Source organism: Heliangelus exortis, chromosome 20, assembly GCF_036169615.1.
Source record: "Heliangelus exortis chromosome 20, bHelExo1.hap1, whole genome shotgun sequence".
NCBI lineage: Eukaryota > Metazoa > Chordata > Aves > Apodiformes > Trochilidae > Heliangelus > Heliangelus exortis.
The window spans coordinates 7,015,245-7,038,477 of record NC_092441.1 but is presented as its reverse complement, the minus strand read 5'-3'; the positions used below and the strand labels follow the sequence as shown (position 1 = coordinate 7,038,477).

The 23,233-nt window shown below is 44.3% G+C and overlaps 1 protein-coding gene across 3 annotated transcripts in view; it reads left to right on the top strand.

Moving 5' to 3' along the window:
* GAS7 (growth arrest specific 7) overlaps positions 1-23,233 on the top strand; it is a 75,748-nt gene that overhangs the window by 31,568 nt on the left and 20,947 nt on the right. For all 3 annotated transcript variants that reach the window (XM_071764715.1, XM_071764714.1, XM_071764713.1), the window contains exons 3-8: positions 6,225-6,296; positions 7,588-7,673; positions 10,529-10,582; positions 17,145-17,234; positions 19,383-19,498; positions 22,053-22,127. In XM_071764715.1, the coding sequence (XP_071620816.1) occupies positions 6,225-6,296; positions 7,588-7,673; positions 10,529-10,582; positions 17,145-17,234; positions 19,383-19,498; positions 22,053-22,127 (493 nt within the window). The remainder of the gene's footprint in view (positions 1-6,224; positions 6,297-7,587; positions 7,674-10,528; positions 10,583-17,144; positions 17,235-19,382; positions 19,499-22,052; positions 22,128-23,233) is intronic.

The following is a 23,233-nucleotide window of genomic DNA, read 5'->3' as shown; positions in this document are numbered from 1 at the left end:
TTTCTGTCCATACATCTTACCAAAGCGTGATAGTACTTCCACCATGTGTGTTGTGTGATCTAATTTTCATTGTCTTAATGTGAAAAACTCAAGATTGTTTAACTGGAAAAAGATTGACTTTATGATGAAACAAGACGTTAGAAAAAGCTGTAATGAAAGAATTAGTCTGACTGTATATGAAATAGGTTTGCACATGTAAAGAAGCCAGGCAACAAAGACAGTGCATTCCTGTCTGTCTCCACTTGATGGCCCAAATCTCCCGGTATTTAGAGAGTTAAACACCTGTTCGTGCTTTGTGTTTAGAATCAGGACACCATAGAGCATGGATGGTAAACTAGAAAAAAAAGCCTGTAAAAGAGTGCATGGCTGCCAGAGTCCACAGCACTGACTGGTCACTAGCACGCTCAATCCTGTGCCTTTGGGTAGGTTTCACCATCCCTATCACCATCTGAGCAGGGCAGAGTTTGATTCACCTTACGATGTCCCATCTGCAGGGTAGACAACTCCATTTGAATGGGATCTTCCAATAAAACCATTTATCCATTAAAAGAAATAATTACCTGTATCCTGGCCCAAACCAGGACAATGATGTAGGTATCTGAAGTAGCTAATGTGAGCTACACCCCATAACAGCCAGTCTCTCTTCACTGAGTCTAAGGAGAGCTTCAGTGGTGATACCAGCCCCACTGGTGAAGCTTCCTGTAGTGAATCTCATACAGCCTGGAACTGAAGGGGAACACAAAAAATGTCCTGTTTCCTTGCTCAGGATTACTGCCTCTTACTACTCCTATAGCAGAATGGAACCATGGTGGTGTCAGCAGGCACAGAGAGGGGCTGCAGAGAAACACCCACTTCCCATCAGGTTATATGGTGAGCATACCTCCCTTCACACCCAAAATACCCACCCTGGCTTTCTTCCCCAACAATGTGTAGGATGCTTGGGACATCTCTAAAATGCCACACCCTACTTCTCCACTTAGCTCTTCCAGCTGTTGCATGTACCCAGGCACACAAGCAGACACTTGTACATCTACTCACACTTCAGAGGGACAGCACTCTGGGGAGATAACACTCTCTGAAGAGCTGCACAATTCCGGGGGATTACTTGGATAACAGGAGCTGGAAGGCCAGGCCAACAGCTCTGCAAATCAGACCAGGGAAAAAATATTCATCCAGGGGCAGGAAGCCTTGACGGGTTTAGGAAATATCAAAAATATGGCCTGTTGGCATAGCAATGGCTGAGAAAAGAAATATGTATTTAAATACTTTCATTGTACTAAGAAGAACCTCAGAGGCCACATGGGGGCTGGCAGAATGACAGTGGAAAGGGAAAGCAGGCTCTGCAAGTTCAGCTTCAGGGATGTCTCAGAGAGAACTTCTTCACCATCACACACTTGGCTTCGTCCAGGGTAGCTACAGCATATGGTCTAGAGCTGGCCAGAGCTGCAGCTCAGTGTTACAGAGCTGTAAGACTCACAGAAAAGTTTTTTACATGCTAATAGCTACTAGATCGGAACTGAAAAAAACCCTGCATTTATGTGTGCAGTACCCATCCTCTCCTTGTGCTCACAGGTCAACTCCAGTGTTGACCTGTTTGAAAAAACATGAAATGAGGCCTCCAGAAACCACCATTTTTTCTTGTGGCCTTCATATTTCAGGTGAGCTAGCTCAGCTCTAGGCTTGATAAATATCCCAGGGCTTTATGCACACTTGTCTATCTCTGTGACTCAGGTAAGGGCTTGTTCTATGTGGTCTTACTGAAGTAAAATCAGTGAGTGTTTAGATGAAGTAAACCTCTGTGAGCCTCTCAGAGCCTGTGTCTGTGTCATCATTTGCCTGTACCTGTCTGGGTACCTGTTCATTCCCTTCTGAGGACAGGTACCATTGCAGAGAGTCAGCGAGAAGCTGTGTTGTTCTTCTGGAATTTCAAGAAATAAATGTCCCCAGGCCGATCTAGATTGCAAAACCACTGAGTCTGAAGCTTTCAAAACCTTTCATGCATATGAGCCAATGGGAAGACTGTAGAAACCCTGTCTGGGAAAGGGTGCAAATAGAAAGAGCACCCACATTTTCATTCAACCTTGAGCACATCTGTGGATTATTTGGTGGCAGATGCAGGTTAAGGTGAAATAATTTCTGCCCTGGATATCTTCTAGCTGACAGTCCATGTGAAATAACTTTTTTTATTCACTTGCTGCTATTTTGGGGATTAGCAGCAGGCTCCAAGCTGGCATTTCAACAACCCAAAGCAAGAAAAACAGCACTACTTTCCCCTGCCTGTATTTCTTTACAATGCTTTATATTTGGTTCAGGCAGTGTCAGGACTGCTGGCAACTGTGCAGTTTACTGAGTTGAGTCTCTTCCCTTTCCCAGCACTGGCATCATCTGAAACTTATATTTCTGAAGTAATTCCCCAGTATGACATTTTCCTGTTAATAACAATCATACTTCTGTGTTGTGATTGCAAATGAGAGGAGACATGAGTCCAGGCACAAATGATGGGGAAGGACATAATGATATAGGCTAAGACAGGTAAATGAAGTGGCAGAAAAGGTGGGAAGCAGTCAGGGTGGGAGTGTGGAGATGCTATTTTACACCCTGAAAGGTATAAAGAGTTGTGTGCTTCACATAGCCTCTTAAAACCATCTTCTGTGCATGGACAATATGTATCATCTTTAAGAAAACTGGGGTGAGCAATCTCCTCTGCTTTGACATTTGTTAATCCTCTTTTCAGATCTGAGGCTGTTGAAAGCCCATTGACTGAATGGTGCTGCCAGAACAGATGGTACTGCATATAACCTGGATAGTGAGAGCATGTGGAAAAGTTTCCAGGCTGCTTAGCAGGGGCATCCTTTGTGTGTTTCCTGAAAGGGGAGCCCTGGGATCATACTGCCATGCTGAGTTTGAAGTACCATGTGCCCAGTATGCACAGCTACTATGTGGTTAACCATACAGTTGCTCAGTGTCTTTGGGAGTGGTTTACAACTCTGTGTGTGGGTGGTAGATTCACCAGGAAAATATTTGATTATACTGAAGAAATTCTCTGATGTGCTGCAGCTGTAATACCTCTTGCATTACTCAAACAATAGTTCTCCAGCTACCTTGTCTATCACGTTAAAGATGATTTATATACTTATTACACAAGAGTGCATATGGCTTGCTGCCATCTTGCATTCTCAGCTCATGTCAGCTGCATGGTGTGTCCTTATTTCCAGGCTTTTCTTGTCTGGGGTGTTATGTCCTTCCCATTAACTAAAAAGCTTTCTGTCTTCTGGAAAGCAGGAATTCCACTTTCACATTATCTTGATCCTAATTAAAGTCCGTAGAGTCTCATCAGCAAAAACATCAGTAGTAAAATGTCACCTGCAGCACTATGTTCTGGGGCATGAACTTCCAGGCAGTCCTGAAATGTGTAGCTACAAGTGTTTGTTTCCCTAAAGAAGATTTTAAGTCAAGCACTTCAGATTGTTAGGAAAATTTTCTTGATCTGCCTATAAAAATAGGTATTAGTATCCTTCTTGTACCAGCAGCCAATTTTTCTGTTTCTGCCCTTCTGGGTATCTTCATTTACCCCTCACCATTCTTCCATTGTAGTTTCTAACTCCAAGTAAGTTTCCAATCCATTTTTGCCACCACTGCAGCTTGCAGCCTGTCTTACTGACCCCAGGAAGAGCAGAAACAACAGCTTATGCTTTTCTAGCCAGTAACCAAATAGCTGAAAACAGTACAATGGATTTGCCTCACAAACCTAGTGTTTAGGGACCTTTAACATCTCATGGCTATCGAGCAGCTTGGTTCCTTCCATCCATCAGGGCACTCTCTTTGTCTTGCAAGTAAATTTCCCAGGGCACCAACCCCAGTAACTGCTACAGCATCCCAGTCTGAGTGGTTAAGCACTGAGGTGTCTAAGCCCCATTGGAATCCACAGCTTAAAATTCCACCAGTCTTTCTCCCCCTTGTGCCCTGTCAGTATCAAGACCCTGTAACCCTGTCACTGTTATCAAGAACAGTGTGTGGTACAACATGGGTAGATAAGAGATGGTCACCATGGGTGTGGTCATCCTGTAGGCTTTTGGACACTCACTTGGTCAATGAATACCCAAATACAATACCCATATGGTCAAATACAATACGGAAGAGCAAAGGGACTTTTGTGTGTTTTGAGGTTCTCCATCCCAAAATATGTAATTCATTAAATTTGTGTCTCACAGTTTCTATGCAATGCCAGAGGATGACTGCAGGCTAAGTAGGAGAACTTTCTGCCTTGCAGTCACACAGTGATCTTTGCCTTTTCACTGACGTTGGTGTGTGTGAGGAAAGGAACTTGGTGAATGCAGAGAGTGGCCAGTTGTCCAGAGAAGATGTGTACTAGAGATATCCTGGCAGCCCCAGCACAGCCTGGAGTGAGTCTAGCTAAGGGTGGCCCTAAGGCTATTGATAACAGATGATAATTCTGTAACTTTACCCTCAGCATTTACCAGATATTGATCTCTTTATTTACAGAGAATAACATGACTTACTACATCTTTGCTTGGTTAGAAGGCAACCTCAAAGTGAGCTGAAAGCATGCCATCTATTTGAGAGAGATGACCCAACAGTTCAGGTAGACTGGCATCTTCCTGGAGCTCCTGCTCAGCACACCTCGTCATGTCCCTGGGAGCCAGGATGTGTGTGTCAGCCTGGGGCTCAGCCAAACCAGACACATTGAGGGCTCTCTCCTAGATTATAATCAGTACTGCAATGCTGGAAACCAGTGAGGAAGTTAACCACTTGTGGGCAATTTTTGCCTCTTCTGAAGTGCTTGCTTGACCCAAAGTTAAGAGATCAGTGGTTGGAAGAATATAACTATGACCTACTCTAGTACTTCCTCTACCTAATATATTTCCACCTCTCTCAGTCAGTTAAGGAGCTTGGGAGGATTTTTTCTGTGGGTTGAGGTATTTCTACAGTCAGCTACAGACAACACCTACTCCAAGTAAACTTGCGGACTGCAGCTAAGTCCGCTGCAGTCTGTGCGGAGTAGTAAAAAAGCAGTCTGCGGAGTAGTGCGAAAAGTAGTCTGTGGAGACTTCTCATACAGATAAAACTTTTTAGTGATGGTTTTCCTCTGATATAGGATGGCCCAGCTAAAGGGTGGTGTAGAGACCTGCCCTGGTAAATTGGTCTAAAACCTAGAAAATCAAAATAAATGGTGGAAATAGCATTATTATCACTACTAAGCCTGCAATGAAGAGCTCACTTTTGTTGCATAGTGTTTGCAAAGGAGAGGCCCGGTACAGATTCCAGTGCTCATTTTGAAAGATCAGGTAAGGACTATCATCAGCAGCTTTTCCTATGCTGCTAAGGTAGTGACAAACACCTTTACCCTCAATACATGGACAGAAGATTTCAAGAACTCTTGGATGACTCCTGTCTCCTGTGATGTTTCAGGACTAAGGATAAGAGCTGTGTGGCAGCATTAGTTTTATTTTTATTGAACTGTCTGTGGGATGGAGCTGGATTTCAGTTCTGACACTGCAGCTACACGTACTACCTGGTGCTCTGTTCTCTGCTCTTGTGAGATTAAGTCTCATGTTTCATTCAGGTGCAGAGAGATTTGTACCTATCACTTCTGCATGCTTTTTGGATCTCTTTTCATTAGGTAAAGATGATGGTCTTGGGGGGGCCCATGGAGGACCATAACCTCACAATGCAATGAGAAGAGACTGTGTACCATGTTGAAGTTCAGTCTGGTTGTTTGGGCCACTGTTTGGTCCTTGTTCCCTGGATAGGGGCCACAACTGGCTGTACTGCAGCTCCATGTCTGCAGTGGGCTGCAGGTAGGACCTGGTGCTGGGCTTGATTTATCCACCCCCGGAAATGTTGATTGCACAGATCAGGGCTGCAGCTTGTAGGCAGTGATCTGTGCACACAGCTCTATCCCTGCTTTACTGTTGAGCATGGCCCTGCAGCAGACCTGCTCTGGAAGAACCAGTGACAGCTCCCAGTTCACTATTTCCATCCGCCCCAGCTACCTGCTAAGGGAGCAGAGACTGGGAAGCTACAGCAGAAAGAGATGGGAAGAGATGGGGAGTGCAGGGAGGTACAGGCAGCTTCCTCACAGCATGAGAACCTGGCTCAGAGAACACTGAGGGTCGGACCCATTCGTATGTGTGGATGCAGTAGATGTATCTGATGTGTGTGCAAGGCTTCTATCACTCTTACCTCATGTTTCCTCTCAACAGAAACGACCTGGGAGCGGCCAAGCAGCGTGCCTGGGACTCCAAAGAGCCCTGTAACACAAAAGAGTTCTGCAGGTACTGTTTGATGCGGTGCCAACCCACTGCACCGGGTGAATCTGCTTCTCTGTCACTGAGCTGAGCAAGGGAAAATTCTTGTACAACATGGGATAAATATTTAATGTACATGGTCATGTGAGTGTAGCAGAGTAAATGTGATGGAGCTTTCCCTTCTAGAACATCTTCTTCTGCTGTTTCTCTACTGATGCAGCTTCTTGGTAGTTGTCTGAAGTGTCTGCTCAGAGTTGAGGTGGCTCCTTCCCTGGAGCATGGAGGCAGATGGTGGCCCAGGGAGCCATAGGGCTGTCAGCTCTGGGAAAGGACAGGCTGCTTTTCACAGTCTTGCTTTCTGCTGGGACAGGGGAAGCAAAAAGCTACAGAGGAACAGGACTTGGCTATAGCTCTTCTATACAGAGCACATGTGCACAATGAAGCTTTTAAGCAAGTAGTAGCTGCAGGGTTGACTACTTCACCTCAGTCCTGACTTGAAGTTGCAGGGAGTCAAGTAACAGAGAATCAGCTGCATAACTGTAGTGAAAAGCTTAGGGTACCACAGAAAGACAAAGCAAAGCAAAAATTAATCTAGAATTAGAAGTGTTAAATGTAAAGGTCATTGCTGCGAGCTGACTGTAAATAATGCAATCTAGAGGATGCTTTTCATATATCTTTTTTTTTAACTGATGCTCCCCCTATCAGCAGAGCTGAGTGCAAAGTATGCTTGAAGACTGTGCATTTTGTTGTGACCAAAGGATTTGTGATGTAGTTGTGTATCATGTTTCAACCCTCCTTTGAGCACTATTCTTTGCTCAGTGTATCCTGGATAAAACATCCTACAGCTGTATACATGAACCACAAACATCTTACAAGGCTTGCTTACTTGACATGAAAGGACACCTGCCTAAAGCCAGTGCTTGTTATATGTACTACTTCTTTAACATATCATTTTACCAAACAGCTCTATAGGAATCATTTTGAGTTTCTTGACTCTTTCCAGCTCAGTAATTTCTGTTGTAATTCCTGATAAGAGACTGCTGCAGGATCCTGAGAGCAGAGTGAGCTCATAGGCTGAGTCTCTGTAGAGTCCAGTGCTGGGGTTTTATGGGTTGGAGCTAATACATCAAATTGGTAGCCTGTTGGGATGAGGAAAAGCATTTGTGGTTTCTTAGGCTGTAGGCAATGAGCACTGCTGACTCAAAAAAGGCACCATGATTTATATCTGTGTATTCAATTATGCGATTAGTTTTTAAAATATGCAGTTATTTATTTACTGCTGGCAGCAAGCCTGCTAACTCCCCATCTGTTCTTACAGTGAATGGCTACCACACCTCTGGGACTCCAGTACACCAGCTCGACCCTGGTCATATGAGCCTCCGAAAAGCAAGTGGGGACCCTCAGGTAAGTTCTGGGGGAAAAGCCAAGCAGTGGTGTCCACAAATAAAAGGGTCTCCACTTAAGTACTTTAGGAATCTGTCCAGAGTGGAAGATCAAGAGGCTTTTTCTTTTAGAAACTGTCACATCAGACAGATCTCTTGCACCTAGAATAGTTTGTGTCCAAGTGGTAAAACAGTACAAAATGCTAAGATACTTTGGATCTTTTTTGTCCTTTCTGTAAAATCCACCAGGCCACTTCAGTCACTATTAGCAAGTCTACAAATTTTCCTGCCGCTCCAGCCTTAAGCCTGGGCCTGTCTCCAGCACAGTCCTCTCTGTGGACTTAAACATCTGCCCGTGTATCTGTATCTCATTGTATTTTCTTGCAGCTCCAGCCTTCCCTCCCAAAGACAGCATTCAGAAAGAATTTGTCCAAAGTTTTTTCCTCCATTACTTCATCTGTTCCTGCATGTCCATTTACAGGCCCTCCTCTGTGCCTTACATAGCCCGTGCCTTATTCATCTCATCATGCCAGGGTAGTGCTCCAGATGCTGACTCGTGACAGCTGTTCTCCCCTGCCTGTTTGTCCAAGTTTTCAGTAACTATCTCTGCACTTTTTCTTGAACCAATTTATGTCCCAGGGAGAGTCTTCCCCACAAGTCTGCAGATTCCACACAGGGTCCTCTTTCAGCTCCTCCACAAAACTCTGCTCCCAGCCAAAACAGCAATAGCTGAATAGTAGGTGGTTTGCACTTCTCTTGGGTTGTGGTTCCCTGTCCACTGGCATTTTTCCCTCAGTGGTACCAGACCTGAGTACTCTGTGTCATTTCTTTATTAACTGGTAGGTTCTTCTGCATTGAAACTACTTAAATATTCCCAGTGAAATGCATGTTTGATTTCTGTGCTGCTACTCTGCTGAAAAGGTTGCTCAAAGTGTCTCTCTGATGTTACCTGGATGGATTAAATTTTGTGTTGTCTGCCAGCTGTCTCTCTTAACCTCAGCCACCTTTCTTGCACAGTGCCTCCTAGGCAGTGGTCTTCCACTTTGCCTTCGTGTGTGCTCTTTCAGCATAGTCAGCATTTCTCATTTTGCTTGCCTATAGTGGATTCACAGCATCTTTCATGATACAGTCCGGCACTTTGGACTCTCTGTTCCTCCCAGATCCACATCGAGTATCTTGCGCTAAACTGTCTTGTTGCGGCTGCTTATCTGAGCTGCTTGACCATGTGAGCACATAACTTAGGTCAAAAGTGGTTTACAAACTGATACAGTGCACAGCCAGACACCTCTGTCCACACGTGTGCTGTAATTTCCTCAGATAATCCAAATAAACTTGAAAGCTGTGACTTCCTTTAAAAAAAGCTGTGTTAAAGATTGTGCAACAAATCTCATTTCTCAAGATACTGGATCCACAATGGTTTACACAAATCAGATTAAATAAGCCCCCCAGAACTTCTTTTGTAACATTTGCTAGTTTTCATTTTTAAGGTGCTGAGTGTGACTTATGTTTATAGTCACCTTTTCGGTCAAATTCACATCTGAGATACATGAGGAGTCCATTGCCATGTACTGGTTTGCTCAGCTGACTCAACCATCACTCAGATCAACAGCCTTCACAATACTTTCTTTCCATTGCTCCTTTATTACAGGTTTTTCCAAATTGAAGTCTTGGCTTTGTTCCTGCTTCGAACCTGTAACTAGTTTTGAATCTGTAACTAGCTGCTGGTGCCACTCATTCTCATAGCAGCTTGTGCCTACACCCCCTTGGGATCCTGCTTTTCCTGCAAATGCTTTTGCAGAGCAGTCCTTAGGAAGACCAAAAACTGTTGGTTGCAAGCAGCTGTCTTCTGCACCCTCAGACTCTCTTACACTTCAGCCAGCCTCACTATTTGCCTGTCTTGGGCCATCACAAGCTGCCTTGGCTGTCTGCAGGATGCTTTCTTAGACATGGGTAGCAGCCATCAGAAAACAAAGGCTGGCAAGCTCCCTCAGGCAAGCTCAGCCATATTTTCTTGGAAACAGGTCAAGGGGGAAAAAGCCACAACTGAAAACAACGCGGAGTTGTGCTGTGCTGGGAGCAGGGCCAGGCCTTATTTACGGCTTCCTAGAGAGCAGCTAAATGCTGCCCGCTCAGGTTGTCACAAGTGCCAGAGAGGGCGGGCGGCCGCGGGCCAGCAGCGGGACCCGGGGAATCCGCACGTGGGACTGCACCGGGAGCTGGGACTGCAGTCTGCGGGGGCTGCCTCGGCCCTCGCCTCTCAGCGCAGGGGGACGCGCAGCTGGAGCCAGTGGCACAGCTCAGCCACGCCTGCTAGGGCCGCACTCGCCCGCTCTGGATCCCCTCCGGGACCGCACGACGCCGCCAACGCGGTCCGAGCCCGACCACCCCCACAGCCCGGCGTGGCTGAGGCGAGAGGCGGAGCGCGGAGCCGGGGCCGCCCTGAGGGCTGTGCCAGCAGCCGGGGTCCCGCGGCTGAGAGGCGGCTGCGCCTCCCGGCCCCGCCCGGCCTGGCAGCCATTGGCGGCGGCGAGGGGAGGTGTCGGGGAGGTGGCCCTGATGGACGGCGGCACCGCCCCCGGCTCTCACCCGAGCCCGGCCGAGGCGAGTCGCGCGAAGCGGTGCTGAGCTGAGCCGAGCCCAGCGGAACCGGGCCGGCCCGAACTGTGCTGAGCTAAACAGAGCTCAGCCCAGCCCAGCCTAGATGTGCTGAGAGGAGCTCAGCCGGGCCGAGCTGCGCTGAGTGGAGCTGAACCGAGCTGAGCCCAGCCGAGCTGTGCTGAGCCGGGCTGGGCCATGGGGTCTGCGTAACGCCCGCCTGTGCCCGCCATGCTGGGCTCCGAGAGCGGCCGTGACGATGCCCCTCGCTTATCTCCACAGACCCCGGGGTCCCCGGCGGCGCCGCGGCGGCAGAGCAAGGAGAGCAGCCTGACGGTGAGTGCTGCGGGACCGGGCCGGGCCGGGCGGGGCGAGGGTGCTGCCGTGGGCGCCGGACAGACATCGCCTGGGCGGTGGAGATGTGCCAGGCGGGCGGCAGAGCCTCCACCGGGAGTAATTTCGGTGTTGAAACGACAGAAGTAAGGGACCCAGGGAGGCTTTGGGATCTCCGTCCTGGGCAGACTTCCAGTGCCATTCTCCCTTTATGATTCGGGGGTTGGCAGGAGGTAAGGACAGGCGGAGGAAGGGAACAGAGATGTGGCGGCACCAAGTTCCCTGAAAAAAACTTCCTCTTCTCCTAACCCACCCACCCCCTGCACTGAAAGGTTCAAGGAATGCACCGAGGAGTTGAGTCTTTGTCCTGCCAGGGCAAAATCTTCACTTTCTCCTCAACGAGCTGTGCGAAGATATTTTTCTGGGACAGAGTGTCCAGGGAAAAAAATTGTCTAGAAGTGCAGGCAAAGATTTTATATTTCAATATGACGTTAACCTTACATTTGTTTTTAATATTGGTAATTAAATATAGCTGACTTAATTGAGATGTTGTCAGTATCATGTTTATAGACATTATTATCTTTTGTATGCCTGGTGACCTCATCTGGAACACAGCTTGCCTTTCTGGACATCTCAATATAGAACAGATGTTTAAAAACAGGAAAGAAATCAAAATATATTAATGAAAGTGGCTGGTAATGGAAAGGCTACTTAAAAGGAAATAATAAAGAAGATAAATGAGCAGGTGATACAGGAATTGCAGTGATAAAGGAGAGACAATAAACATGCTTACATCTGCAAGCTTTGGCAAGGTATAAAATTCAAGAGCACAAAAGGAATAATTGAATGTTATACATAATTGTTAACTGCTACTCTGAGTAGGTTGTTGTCTGCATTATAAGTCTCAGATTGACAGTGTGCTGAGACATTTCATATAAACAATAATATTAGAGGGGTTGGACCAGATGATTCTTGAGGTCCCTTCCAACCTGACATTTTACAATTCTGTGATTATTGCACACAGTCTGTTGATTTATCCTTCAGTGGACAGAGTTCCCTGGGTTTCTGGTGACAGGGATGAGGGTTCAAAAGGTGCACATACGAATGTCCCTGATGGTAGTGCAAGCCATGTAGATACAGTTTGCTTGGGGGAAAAATGAAAATATCTTCAGTAGTTCACATAGTTATCAAAATCAGTCATTACAAATAAAACAAATGTTTTTACTATTAATTACTGTATTGAGAGAGCATTATATTATGAAGTATAAATCTGTTGTTTTGGGCAGATTTGCAAATGTCCTTGGGAATCGGCTGTAGGGCTGATCAGCTCCAGGGCCATGGTGGCTGGGGCTCGAGTCTTATCCAAGCCACCTAATGCAACCCCTACTCACCTGGGATAGAGGGGCAGCAGGAAACCATGGACTGAACAATGTGTCCAGAAGGTCTAGAGGTGGTCTCAGAGTGGGTTACAGGGCACAGAGCAGGAGTGATGGTGCTCTTACATTTCTGAGATACTTCTTACAGGGATGAGACCTCGAACTGTTCACTGAGGTTGTTTTTCAGAGTCATGTTCTCTGGCCCATGTGCCATCTGGTAGCATCTGCAAAGCAAGAAAATGTTATGTGTTATGTCAGGGTCACTGCATGTGCATTTCTCCAGTAGAAGTCCAAAGCTTTCAAGTATGATGCATCCTACAGACAAAAGCAAGCTAATTTTAACAGCTGTTTGCTCCAAGCCATTGCCTGCATCAAGGAAGCATTGTGAAAAACAACATTCTCATACTGAGTGTAAACTGTAAAGCAATGTAATTTCTTTCCCTGTCTCCTAGGAAGTTATGTTTGTTCATTGCCACTCAGGCTGATGTTGGGATGTTCTGCTTAACAGAGCTGCAAAGCATGTCCATAGCTTGCTGTCAGGTATTTTTTTCTTGGTCTGTAAGCAGTGCTCAAGCAAAGCCCCTCCTTGCAGAGGGGAATTTTGTGATTAACTCTGAAGGGGTCGCAGTCCAGCAAACTGAAAGTGCCCCCAAACTGAAATCCTGTGATACCCAAACTGCAGACATAGGTGATGTCCAGGCTGACCAGCAGCTGCTGCCTGGCTGTCTCTGGCCTCTTCCAGCAGAGGGGTCGCAGTTCATTCCTATCTCCAAGAATGGTCTACATCCAAATAGACATTTGGAGCACTTCTGGATATCCTGAAGGCAGGTGGGAGCTGGCATATTTCTTATTTATATGCACCCAACAAGAAGAAGAATTTGGTGTTCTGTCTTTGCTAAATGCATGTTGCAGACACTGTTGTCTGTTTTTATTGGAAGGGAAACGCCTGCTGAGTTGTATCAGAGGCTCTTATGAAACTGCTGCTTGCACAAATTATTGATGCTCACTTAGGAAGCAGCAGTGCAGGTCTGTCTGTGGTCTGCACTGATTTTGCAGAATTTCACGGTGTATACATTAGTTTTAGGCTGGATGGTTACTGTCTGATTCCTGAACAGTCGTGTCTCTGGCCTTGAGTTCCTGTGGGAGCTGAAGTTCCTTTACAATAAGAGAGAGTTAAATGGAACAGCTACAAGGGGATTTTGACTAAGGGACAGAGGTATGTCTCACCTGAAGAGCAAGAAACCTGTCTGATGATACAGCATTTCTGAGTGTGGATTTCTTTATGGAGCTCAAGTGCCCAGTTATGATTTGGAAAATGGTGGCATTTTTGTTGTATATGTTGGACACACAAATTGAACACCAGCTGCAGATGGGAAGAGGAGCATCCTACATGCAGTAACTTAGTACTTTCTGCTGCCATGCTCTGCATCTGACACAAAGTGATGAACACAGTATGTGACTGCACATTCAGCCCCCTTCTCTCTCTGCCTGGGGCTGACTGCACAGCAGAAGCTGTTGGAAATCTCCTGTTTTGGAAGGCATTGACCAGATCATCTCTGGACCTTTCTACAGATAAACCAAATAAATAGGGTTCCTAAATACATTTGGCATAATCTTCCCTTTGAAATAGCACGTGTATCAATTGATATTGAAGACCAGAACTTCAGAACTTCTCCCCCTCCACTGTACTGTAGCATCACCCTGCCAGCACTAATACCACATGCAAACTTAGGATATTGAAGCTACCTACGCTGGGCATTCCCGGGCTTGCCTCTCTAGGTGGAGTTAAAACTGCTTTTGTCTGTGCCTAAGCTCTTCCAAGGTTTCTTCCAGCCTTTGCATTGTCCCATTTACCAGGTTAACTCATTACAAACTAGTTGGAGCTGGCTACTGTACTTTTCAGGTCTCAACTGACATTGTAAGGCAGATACTGAAGTTAGGCAATCTGGCATTGTTGTGCTGTATATAAGGTGCTGTGAATGAGCAGAAATCAGGAAAAATAATCTACATTTTTAAGTTGAAAGAAATGAGTAAGAATATTGCTCTGCTTTAGTCACTTTAGCATGGCCCATTAAGTTTACCCATTGTCTGCTTGTTTATTTATATAGTGTCTTATGTAATAAACATGTAGTTGATTATCTACACCTTGATCAAATTATTCTTGTTTTATTAATGTTGCTTGGCAATGTCTCATTAACTGGTGAGTGCTGGTAGCAACTTCAAAGCCTCCAGAGGACTTTGAAATCCATGAAATGAATGTGCAAGTCCAACCCAACAAAGTTTCTTGCTACTGTACATGCTGCTTTTGAGCAAATCCTTTGCACTTCCTGCCTCTCTGTGACCGTTCTTGTGTCACCCTTTTGCATCTCAGACATAAGTCAAGAGTCTCCTACAGCTCGTTTTGCCATCACTGCCAATGTACTCATCAAATATGAGCTGGAATATTTAGCTGCTAAGACTATAATTGCTTTTGCTCATGATCGATAAACATGCAAAAGTGTTTTAATCTGTTCATGGAGTTTGGTATGCAGTAGACTTGTCAGAAGAAATGCATCAGTTTGTGTTGCTTGTCTGGTTTTCTACTCCTGCCCAGACCTTTGCTTTCACTGTGGTTTTCACAGCATGTCTTCTTTGGCTGTGTACTTTCTTCTAGTCTCAAGCATTCGGTGACTCTTGCACTGTTTTTATGGTGCCACTTGTGTCTCTTGGCATCTGGAAGGACAGGCTGCTGTCCACTGGCATCTTTACTTAGCTTGCACTTGGGTACGCCTTGCTGGTGTCTTGTCATTAATTTTGCTTTGTTGCAAGCTGACAACAGCCATTTTCTTATTAGAGAAGAGGCTGGGTGAGAAAATATATCATGATGAGGCTAATTATCACCTTGACTGTCCCTGCGGAGTCTGTGCAAATGTAATGCAGGTCATAATACCTTGTTTTCTCTTAAGGTTCTGTGGCTCCATCACTAGCACAGATACATGGTTTATTTTGTTTTGTTCATTACTGACAATTACAGCTGTAATAGTCAGCTTCTGCAGGCTTTTGTTCAGGCCTGTTGGCTAGTCAGCATTGTTGAAAGAGATTAGTGCTGTGATGGTCTGTCCCGCTGTTTGAATTGGGACCTGTCTGGTAAACTGACAGGCTGCCAGGGGTGCAATTAAGGGGAGCAGTGGTTCCTCACATGTGGAGGTGGTGTCCCTGTCTGTGGGACTTATACTTAATGCTGTTCAGCTGCAGGATGTCATTGTGAGGTCCTTTGACACTTGCATTAGTCAAAAAGCTCATCAGTGGGACTAAGCTGGGGAACCAGAGTGTTTTTTTTAAAATCTATGTTTGATTTTAGAAACAAGAAATGGAATATTTCAAAGGGAGGATTGTAGAGGGAACAAGATGTGGTCACTCCCACAACTAGTGTGTGGCCGTGTCCTGCTCAGTGCCAGCTGGGTGTTCCACTCCTTGCTGGGAAACCTTGAGAGGTTTTAGAAATGTTAAGAAATACATATCCAAGAGCTCTTGTTTAAGTATTAAAAATCTATGCTGATGAAAGGAAAGAATCACAGGATTCCCTATGCAGTTGAGGGTGAGTGCTGGCACCTCTGTCTTATGGACACCCTGCCCTGAGCTGATGCTTTGATTCCTGATGTGTGGCACTTCTTAGAGGGATCCTGCAGGACCAGGGAGGTGTTGCTCATTGTTGGGACCGTGTGGTCAGCAGAGGGTGGCTCTGGGTGGAAATGTAGGCTGCTGCCTGCAGAGAGATAGTGAATTGAGAGCCTTTGTCTCAGACTTCCTGCAGATCAGATTGAAGCCCAGTGGAGTTGGAAAGAAGCTGGAAGGGAAGACACATGTGTTAGGATCTAGCTGAGGTGACAGCCAAAGACAGGTACAGGCTTCTTGGCCTTCTTTGAAATGAGCTTGGCAAGCTCTGCACAGTTATTTTTGTGGAGAAGGAGAATGAAGAAAGCTCTTGTGTTGCATACAGGACAGCCACTGAAACTTCAGCATGGGCAGACATGGCAGCAGAGTCAACATGGGTTTGTAGGAACAGCATTTTGTCAGCTAAAGGCTTTGTCTGTATTGCTCTGGCATGATGGGCTTACACTGTGTCAGCACTTTACTGCATGTTGCTGTGGTTTTTGATCCTCTCTGAATAGCCCAAATGTAGATTCACTTTGTGTAAGCACTGCCTGTAGGTCTGCCCATACAGCTGTGCAAACCCTGCCCACAGCTTTGTTTTTGGATTTTGTGTGAATGTTAACTGATGTAACCGTCCCCCTGATCTATACAGTTACATTTGTGAGTCTTCTATCTCCAATTTCTGCTGGTTTCTTGATTAATACACAAGTACTCTTAGTGCCAAGTGACCCTGCAGGCATGATGAGAGGAACTGCTTCTGGTCTGCCTGACCGGCAGAAATTTTAGGTGAGCATTATGTGAGATTTTGCTCTCACCAGCCCTTCCCCTGAAGGGCTTAACTGTGTCCAGAGTGACTCTGCAGCACATTCAGGAGCAGCCGTCACGTTCTTTGGTTCCAATGTGCTTTTATGAGGCTGTGTTTTCTACTGTGATAACTTAACGAGCGCTTGTGCTTTTTCATACCTTTATTTAATGACTCTCACAAATTGCTGTGGGATTTGGGTACAGAAGGCTTCCTGACCATGGAGAGCCCCTGTTCCTCTTTACAGGGAGTGTTAATGTCATCCTCAAAGGTCTCTGGAATAAATGGAAGGGCTGTGGACTAAAAATTAATACTTTATTTTTTCAATCCTAAAAGATTAACCAAGACTATAGCCAAGATGTTCTGATGGGATGTGCTGATAGTGCCTTCAGTGCTCTCTGTTGCTCATAGTCTTTCTTGCATCCAGGCATGCTCAGGGTGTTTCACGTCAGGATTTTTACCACAGTTTGGTAAAGGTCTTGGAGGACTCCCTGTATGGGGCTTTCCAAATCAAGCAGGTTTTTCTCATGTGAAATGAGTAGTTTATTTTCCTCTGAGCCAACACTTCAGCTTGCTCAGAAGAGCTTTCTTGGAATACTTAGCTGCTGTTTCCATGCAACAACGAATTTTTCTCCACTACCATGCATTCACTGGATTTTCTGATTGGAAGTGCATGTATATAACCTTTAATCTGCATAATTCTTTAACAGCTAAATTTCATTACCTTCTAACTCTCTTTTGCTTTTTTTAACAGATAAACTGTGTGACTTTCCCCCACCCTGACGTAATGCCAGAGCAGCAGTTGCTGAAACCTTCGGAGTGGAGCTACTGTGATTATTTCTGGGTAAGTAGGCAGCCAGCCACATGCCATATTGCAGCTCCTTAGCTTCCGAAAAAGTGGAACAGTTTGATTTGCAGTAAAAGGTAAAGGAGAATTTGGTCTGAAATGCAGTGCGTTAGGGCAGTACCAGGAAGATTGAGGAGACCAGTGAAGATAAGATGGAAACCATCTGACCAGTCTCAGATATAGGTGATTATCAGAAGAGTGTCCAGAAAGGCAAGATCAGCTGTCAGGAGATTGTTTTGGTCAGGAAATGAGGACGATGTAGGACCAGCTACTGTTCTTATAGAATCTCACCCAAAAGGACTGTGCAGCAGGAGCAGGGATAGCGAGGTGGCTGACAGGGAATATTATTTCAGTGTTACCCAGAGCATGAGAGCTGGGGATGCAGAAGGGAATGAGGGGTATCACATTTAAAACACAGAGACAGTTACAAACTTTGTGTTAAATTGTAAAACTCACTCCCCTGGGATATTCTGGAGCATGGATGATAAGTGACTTTTTTAAAGTATGGGGTCTGGGAAGGACAGGCCTATTACTAACTCTTAAATTGAGTAGTTTTAGCAGCCTTCAGCACAGAAAGTCTTCAGTAGCTGTGTTTCTGTGTGTGCCCTCTTAGCTCCACTTTCAGGATCCTGAAACAGATGAAAATGATACAAAATGAAAATGATTTTTCAAGTGTGGGGTTGATAGAAAAAATCTTCACTGAAAAACACTTTAGGGGGTGGGGAGAATACTACCTCAAGAGTGAAGATCTTATGAATTTCACATGTGTCTCAGTCATCAGTTATTGAAGTGTTTCCCTTTTTTTTTTTTTTTTTTAAAGGAATTTCTCTTACAAAAAATGTATCTGTTGGCCCTTGTGTGTGCTCAGCGTTGGTGTGAGGACTAATGGCAGTAACTTGCTAAAATGCACTGACACACTTGCAAATGGTCACATTAGCAAACCATCGAAGTTCCTTCAGTTTCTTCCAGTCTTCTGATCCCAACAAGCAATAAGTTGGAAATGGTGTATAAGCTTGTTTTTGCATGTGTTTTACAGAAGGTGCTGCCCTGCTTTCTCACTATTTAGGCTCAGGCACTGCTTGGCTCCTTGAGTTTGGTCACATCTTGCTCTCAGTGAAACTCCACTTACAGTCACCTTTCTTCTGCAAACTGTTATCCCCCATAGCTCTGCTCTCAGGACTTTCCTTTTGTTCAGCCTTGTAATCCATATTCTGCCCATGACTCACCACCACCTTCAATCAGATCTATTTCTCCCATTGCTTCAGGCTGGTGGTGTCCAGCTGCCCAGTACCTGGCCTGGCATCCTACAAGTTTCCTGCTTTGGTCTAATGTGGCCCTTTTCTGAGTGAAAATCTGTAGTATTCAGAGTGTTGAAGCAAAACCTGCAATCCTTAAGGAAGTGTTCTCCAGGCCTGTTTGTTTTAAGAGGGTGGGAAATGAAATTCTGAAATTAAAGAGAGGAAGAAGAGGATGAGGAAGAAAAGAGACAGCAGAGAGAAGGCTGTCTTTGTAAGAATCCTGAACTCAGTGGAGCAAGGAGTGAAAAGGGCTGTGTAGGAAGTGAACAGTGAAAGATGGGAATTATAGCAGTCATCTGATGAACAAATTGCTGTTTTACACTACTTTGCAGCAAATCTGTGCAGCCTGGCTGTATTTTTTCTGAGTGCAAATCAGGGTTGAATTTTGCAGTCTGTTAAAGGTTGTTTAAGGCTGTGTTGCCCCTGGAAAAGAGCAGCAGTGTCCTCCCCTTTCCTCCAGCTGGCTCTCGGATCCCTTCTTCCTTTTGCAGGACTGAGCCATAAGGGCTGCTGCTTGCCAACCCAGGGCATTATCCAGTGTCAAAGGCCAGGAGTAGAAGGGAAAGTAAGACTGCTGCTTTAGCCCCAGCACTATCTTAAGATAGCAAAAGTGTAAAACTTTTTTTTTTTTTACTTTTTACTCAAACCAAACCAGTAATAAAAGGAGGAGAAAGAGAAAATGTTGGGCTGTTCCTCTAGCAGGGGCTGTGACCATCAGCTGTTATCAGAGGGCTCTTTGGACACCATCATTGCCTGTGCTCGGGCTGCTTGGGCAGTTGCCACTGGGAACTGTGTGTCTGTGGTTTTGTTCCCCATATCTTTTTCTTGAATTTCTTTTTTCTTCCAGGCTGACAAGAAGGATTCACAGGGGAACAATACAGTATCCGGATTTGAAATTCTTCTCCAAAAGCAACTTAAAGGGAAACAAATGCAGAAAGAAATGGCAGAGTTTGTTCGAGAAAGGTAATTAATACTTTTGCTATCAAATTAACTATTTATGGCATTTACTTTTTTTTCCCCTAATTTAGATATTCCTTTCATACATTAATGATGTAACATAATATCCATAAAAGGTACACTACAAGCTGTCAAAGACTATTTAGTGTTTCTTAAATGTCAGTTCACACTCTCCAGTCTTCCTCAGCTTTCACTCTTTTTTCCTGCTGTGCCTGTCTCACTTGTACTGTAGCCAGGCTGCCTGTTTAGATGGAGGCAAATCAAGAAGATTTTATGCTGCAGAGTCAAGGAAAAAAATGTGGACATGGAAAAAACAGAGTAGAGATGATATTTAGAAAGGAAAGATTTTGTCTAAAAATTAGAGAAGCAATTTGTTGACATGGAACATAGGCACAGTTGCCATAGGGAAGATGTAAAAAGACATCACTTGGGACTTAAGATGGTTATGGAGCTAAATTACAGATAATTAGAGTAAACCCCAAGTCATAAAGGCAGATATAAGTACTGTGTTCAGTGTTGGGCACTTCAGTACAAAAAGGACATTGAGGTGTTGGAGGAAATCCAAAGAAGGGCAACAAAGCTGGTGAACGGTTTGGAAAATATCTCCTATGAGGAGCAACTGAGGATGTTGGGGCTGTATAGTCTGGGGAAACAGAAGCTGGGGAGGTTACTCATGAAAATAAGAGCTCTGGCCAGGGGAACTTTTACATTCCCAGCTAAGAGGGAATAAGAAGATTTTTTGATAAGATTTTCTTGGTGTCCATCAGGTGGCTTGGAGAATACAAGACCACATTTAACTAGTGGTTTTCGAGTCCAGAAAAATTCTCTCCATCTGTACAACCAGACTTCAGGATGTGAGATTCAGGCAGCTGGTAAAATTAGATTTAAGTAGGAAGCTGAGAAGAGACACAGTAACCAGATTTCTTCATCAAATAACCAAGAATTAACTCAAATTTGGTTTATGAAGTAGATGTTTTTATGAGAGCTACTCATAAATAGCAGTCTTAGACTGAGTAATTATGTATTCATTCAGTTCTTGTTGGCAAAGGTGGAGTTATAATACAGACTTTGAATTTTAATAAGAGAAACTTTAAGAAAGAGGGAAAAATAATTAGTAAATTGACTGAACTGGTGTGTGAAAGAAGAAAATAATTAAGTAAGTAGTGAAAATATGGTGCAGCATTTGTATTCAAGTAAGCACTCCAAGAGAGCCGGGAAAATCTGCAGACTGCCCTGGATAGCACCAGTCTCTCCCAAGTATAAGAAGTGTTTTTATCAGCAAAGAAACACTTGTCTTAGGCTTTTGGCCCCTCACTTTTTAATTAAGCTCTGCCATGCTTAGAAAATTTAAAATAAATAGCAGATTATTAAGATGGAAGAAAAGAAATTAAATACAAGCAAGAGAATGACTGCAGTGAGACTTGTGAGGGTCTGCTAAGCCCACTGACCATGGCTGTACTGAGTGCTTAAGAGGAAAAAGCATGCAGCACTCTGTCCTCACAGCTTCCAGTTAACCAGATTTTGGGGGATTTCCAGAGCCAGAATTTGCCTTAGGTCTTCTATGTTCAGCAGATACTTGTGAATATCTTCCACTGTTTGTCTAAACCTTTTGAGTCTCTTTATATTTTCGGTCACTGCAGCAATTTGTAGCAAATTTCTGCAATTTATGGACTACAGGAAAAGTAATTGTGCTTCTGTTGTCTGATAATTTGAATGTTGCCTCCTAATCTGGAGCAATAGTGTAAAAAGACCCATAGTCACTTTCTTCAGGCAGTGACAGTTGTGTAGATACCTGTCAGATATCATCTATTACCTCTTCTCCATGTTCCCAGTGTTATCTTAACCTATTTAGTTTCTTTGTGCATGGTAGTCACATCAGATCATCTGTGCTTCCCTTTGCAGCTCTCTATTTTAATTTCTTCCATTATAACATGGCATAACTGAAACTATTTGAGTGTGGGCACACAAAGTCCATTAAAAAAAAAAAAACAACACAACAAACCTTAGAGAGCAGGGAATAAATATCTGAAGAATAGCTAGAAATTATAAAGCCAAGACAGTATGGGTCAAAAATGCACTTATAATCTGTAATACTTCCAACCACACAGGAAGTGAAATTTTGAAAGTTTTTTAACATTTGCACCCCTGGATTTCTCCTGTTATCACCATGTTCTTTCATCTTCACTTCAAGGATGTAAAATCACCTCACGTTTCACAGCAGACTGAAACATGTGCTTCCCAAGTGAGTCCAGTTTTGCAGACAGTCCATGTTGCACAGTAGAAACACTCTGTCCTTGTTATTTGCTCTCCAGAATGGTAGATTTTTCTTCTAATTTTATCACACACACTGCCCTGCATATATCCCTGCACTTGCCATTGCATTTTTAGCATATGGAGGGAAGATGGATCCTGAAACTGATGTTGCCAAGCCCTGGAGACTGAAAGGAAAATTCCTGTGGCAAGATCTGTTAAAAGGCAGATAATTTCTTTAAATTATGTGTGTGGGTTTCTGCCTTAAAGCTTACTTACTGCTGTCTCTATTTTGTGTGTGTGTGTGTAGGATAAAGATTGAGGAGGAATATGCTAAGAACCTGTCCAAACTGTCTCAGAATTCCTTGGCTGCTCAAGAAGAAGGGTAAGTGTGTCTTCTGCAGAAAGGAATTTTAACATGAAAGGCATTTCTCCCACACAGGTACACGTATTTTTCCTGAGCACTCCCATTGAGGAGAGATTTATTCAGCTTGGCATCCTGGGTGTGTTGAGGAAGACAGACTTATCTTGGAATATTTTTCTTTTGGAGATGTTCATGGTAAATTTTTAGGAATATTTGTATGAAACCTTGTATTTATTCACAGTAACGTGTTTATGCTATCCTTGTTCTACCCAGCACTAGTTTCTTTAGGGGTTAACATGTATAAGTACTAACTTGATTTGAATATCAAAAATATATGGAATATATGTAAATATATGTACTGCTGTTAGTAGTTCCATATGATCAAATCAGTGGACTTGGAGCAGCACAGACAGGAAAAAGAAGTATTTTCTCATCTTGGACCTGGTCCTCCAAGAAAAAGAGCAGATTGTCCCTTAGTTACAGCATGTTTACACTTTGGAAGTTATTAAGAAGGTATTAGGCAATGCACTTCAGACTAGATTGTAATTCTTAAGTAATAATGAACAGACACCACTCCTGAGGGATTAGAAGTAGTTAGCTATATCTGTTCCAACAAAAACCCTCTAAGTACTGAATGCCAAGGTAGGAATTGACTGCCTTCATCCTAGTTCTGGCACAGTGTCTTTCTGCTGGCAATAAGTTCCACGAGATGTTTGCTCAGCTTTCAGTAGGCAAGGACAGAAACTGCGGGAGGCTATCTGGGGTGTTACTCCTCTAAGCACCTATGCAGATGGTGGGGGTGTTGACCTGCTTCTAGCAAAGCTGAAACCACTTTCCTTCCACATCCTCCTCTCACTTTCTCCTACTCCCCATAGAAGAAGGGGGCAATGTCTGAAAAAATGAAGGGTAAGAAAACGAGGAGAGAGAAGACGAAAAGAGAGGGAATAGGGACTGAAACATAAAAAAATGTTGAAGTAGAGAACTGGAGGGGACACAGAGCAGAGTGCAGGGAGCTGGGAACACTGCCCAGTTGGACTCTGTTTGGAGAAGTGTCAAGATGGCAGGTGCTGTGGTGGGCCAATTGGCTAGGTCCAAGAATAGGCTTGTGAGAAGATTGATGTGGCCCA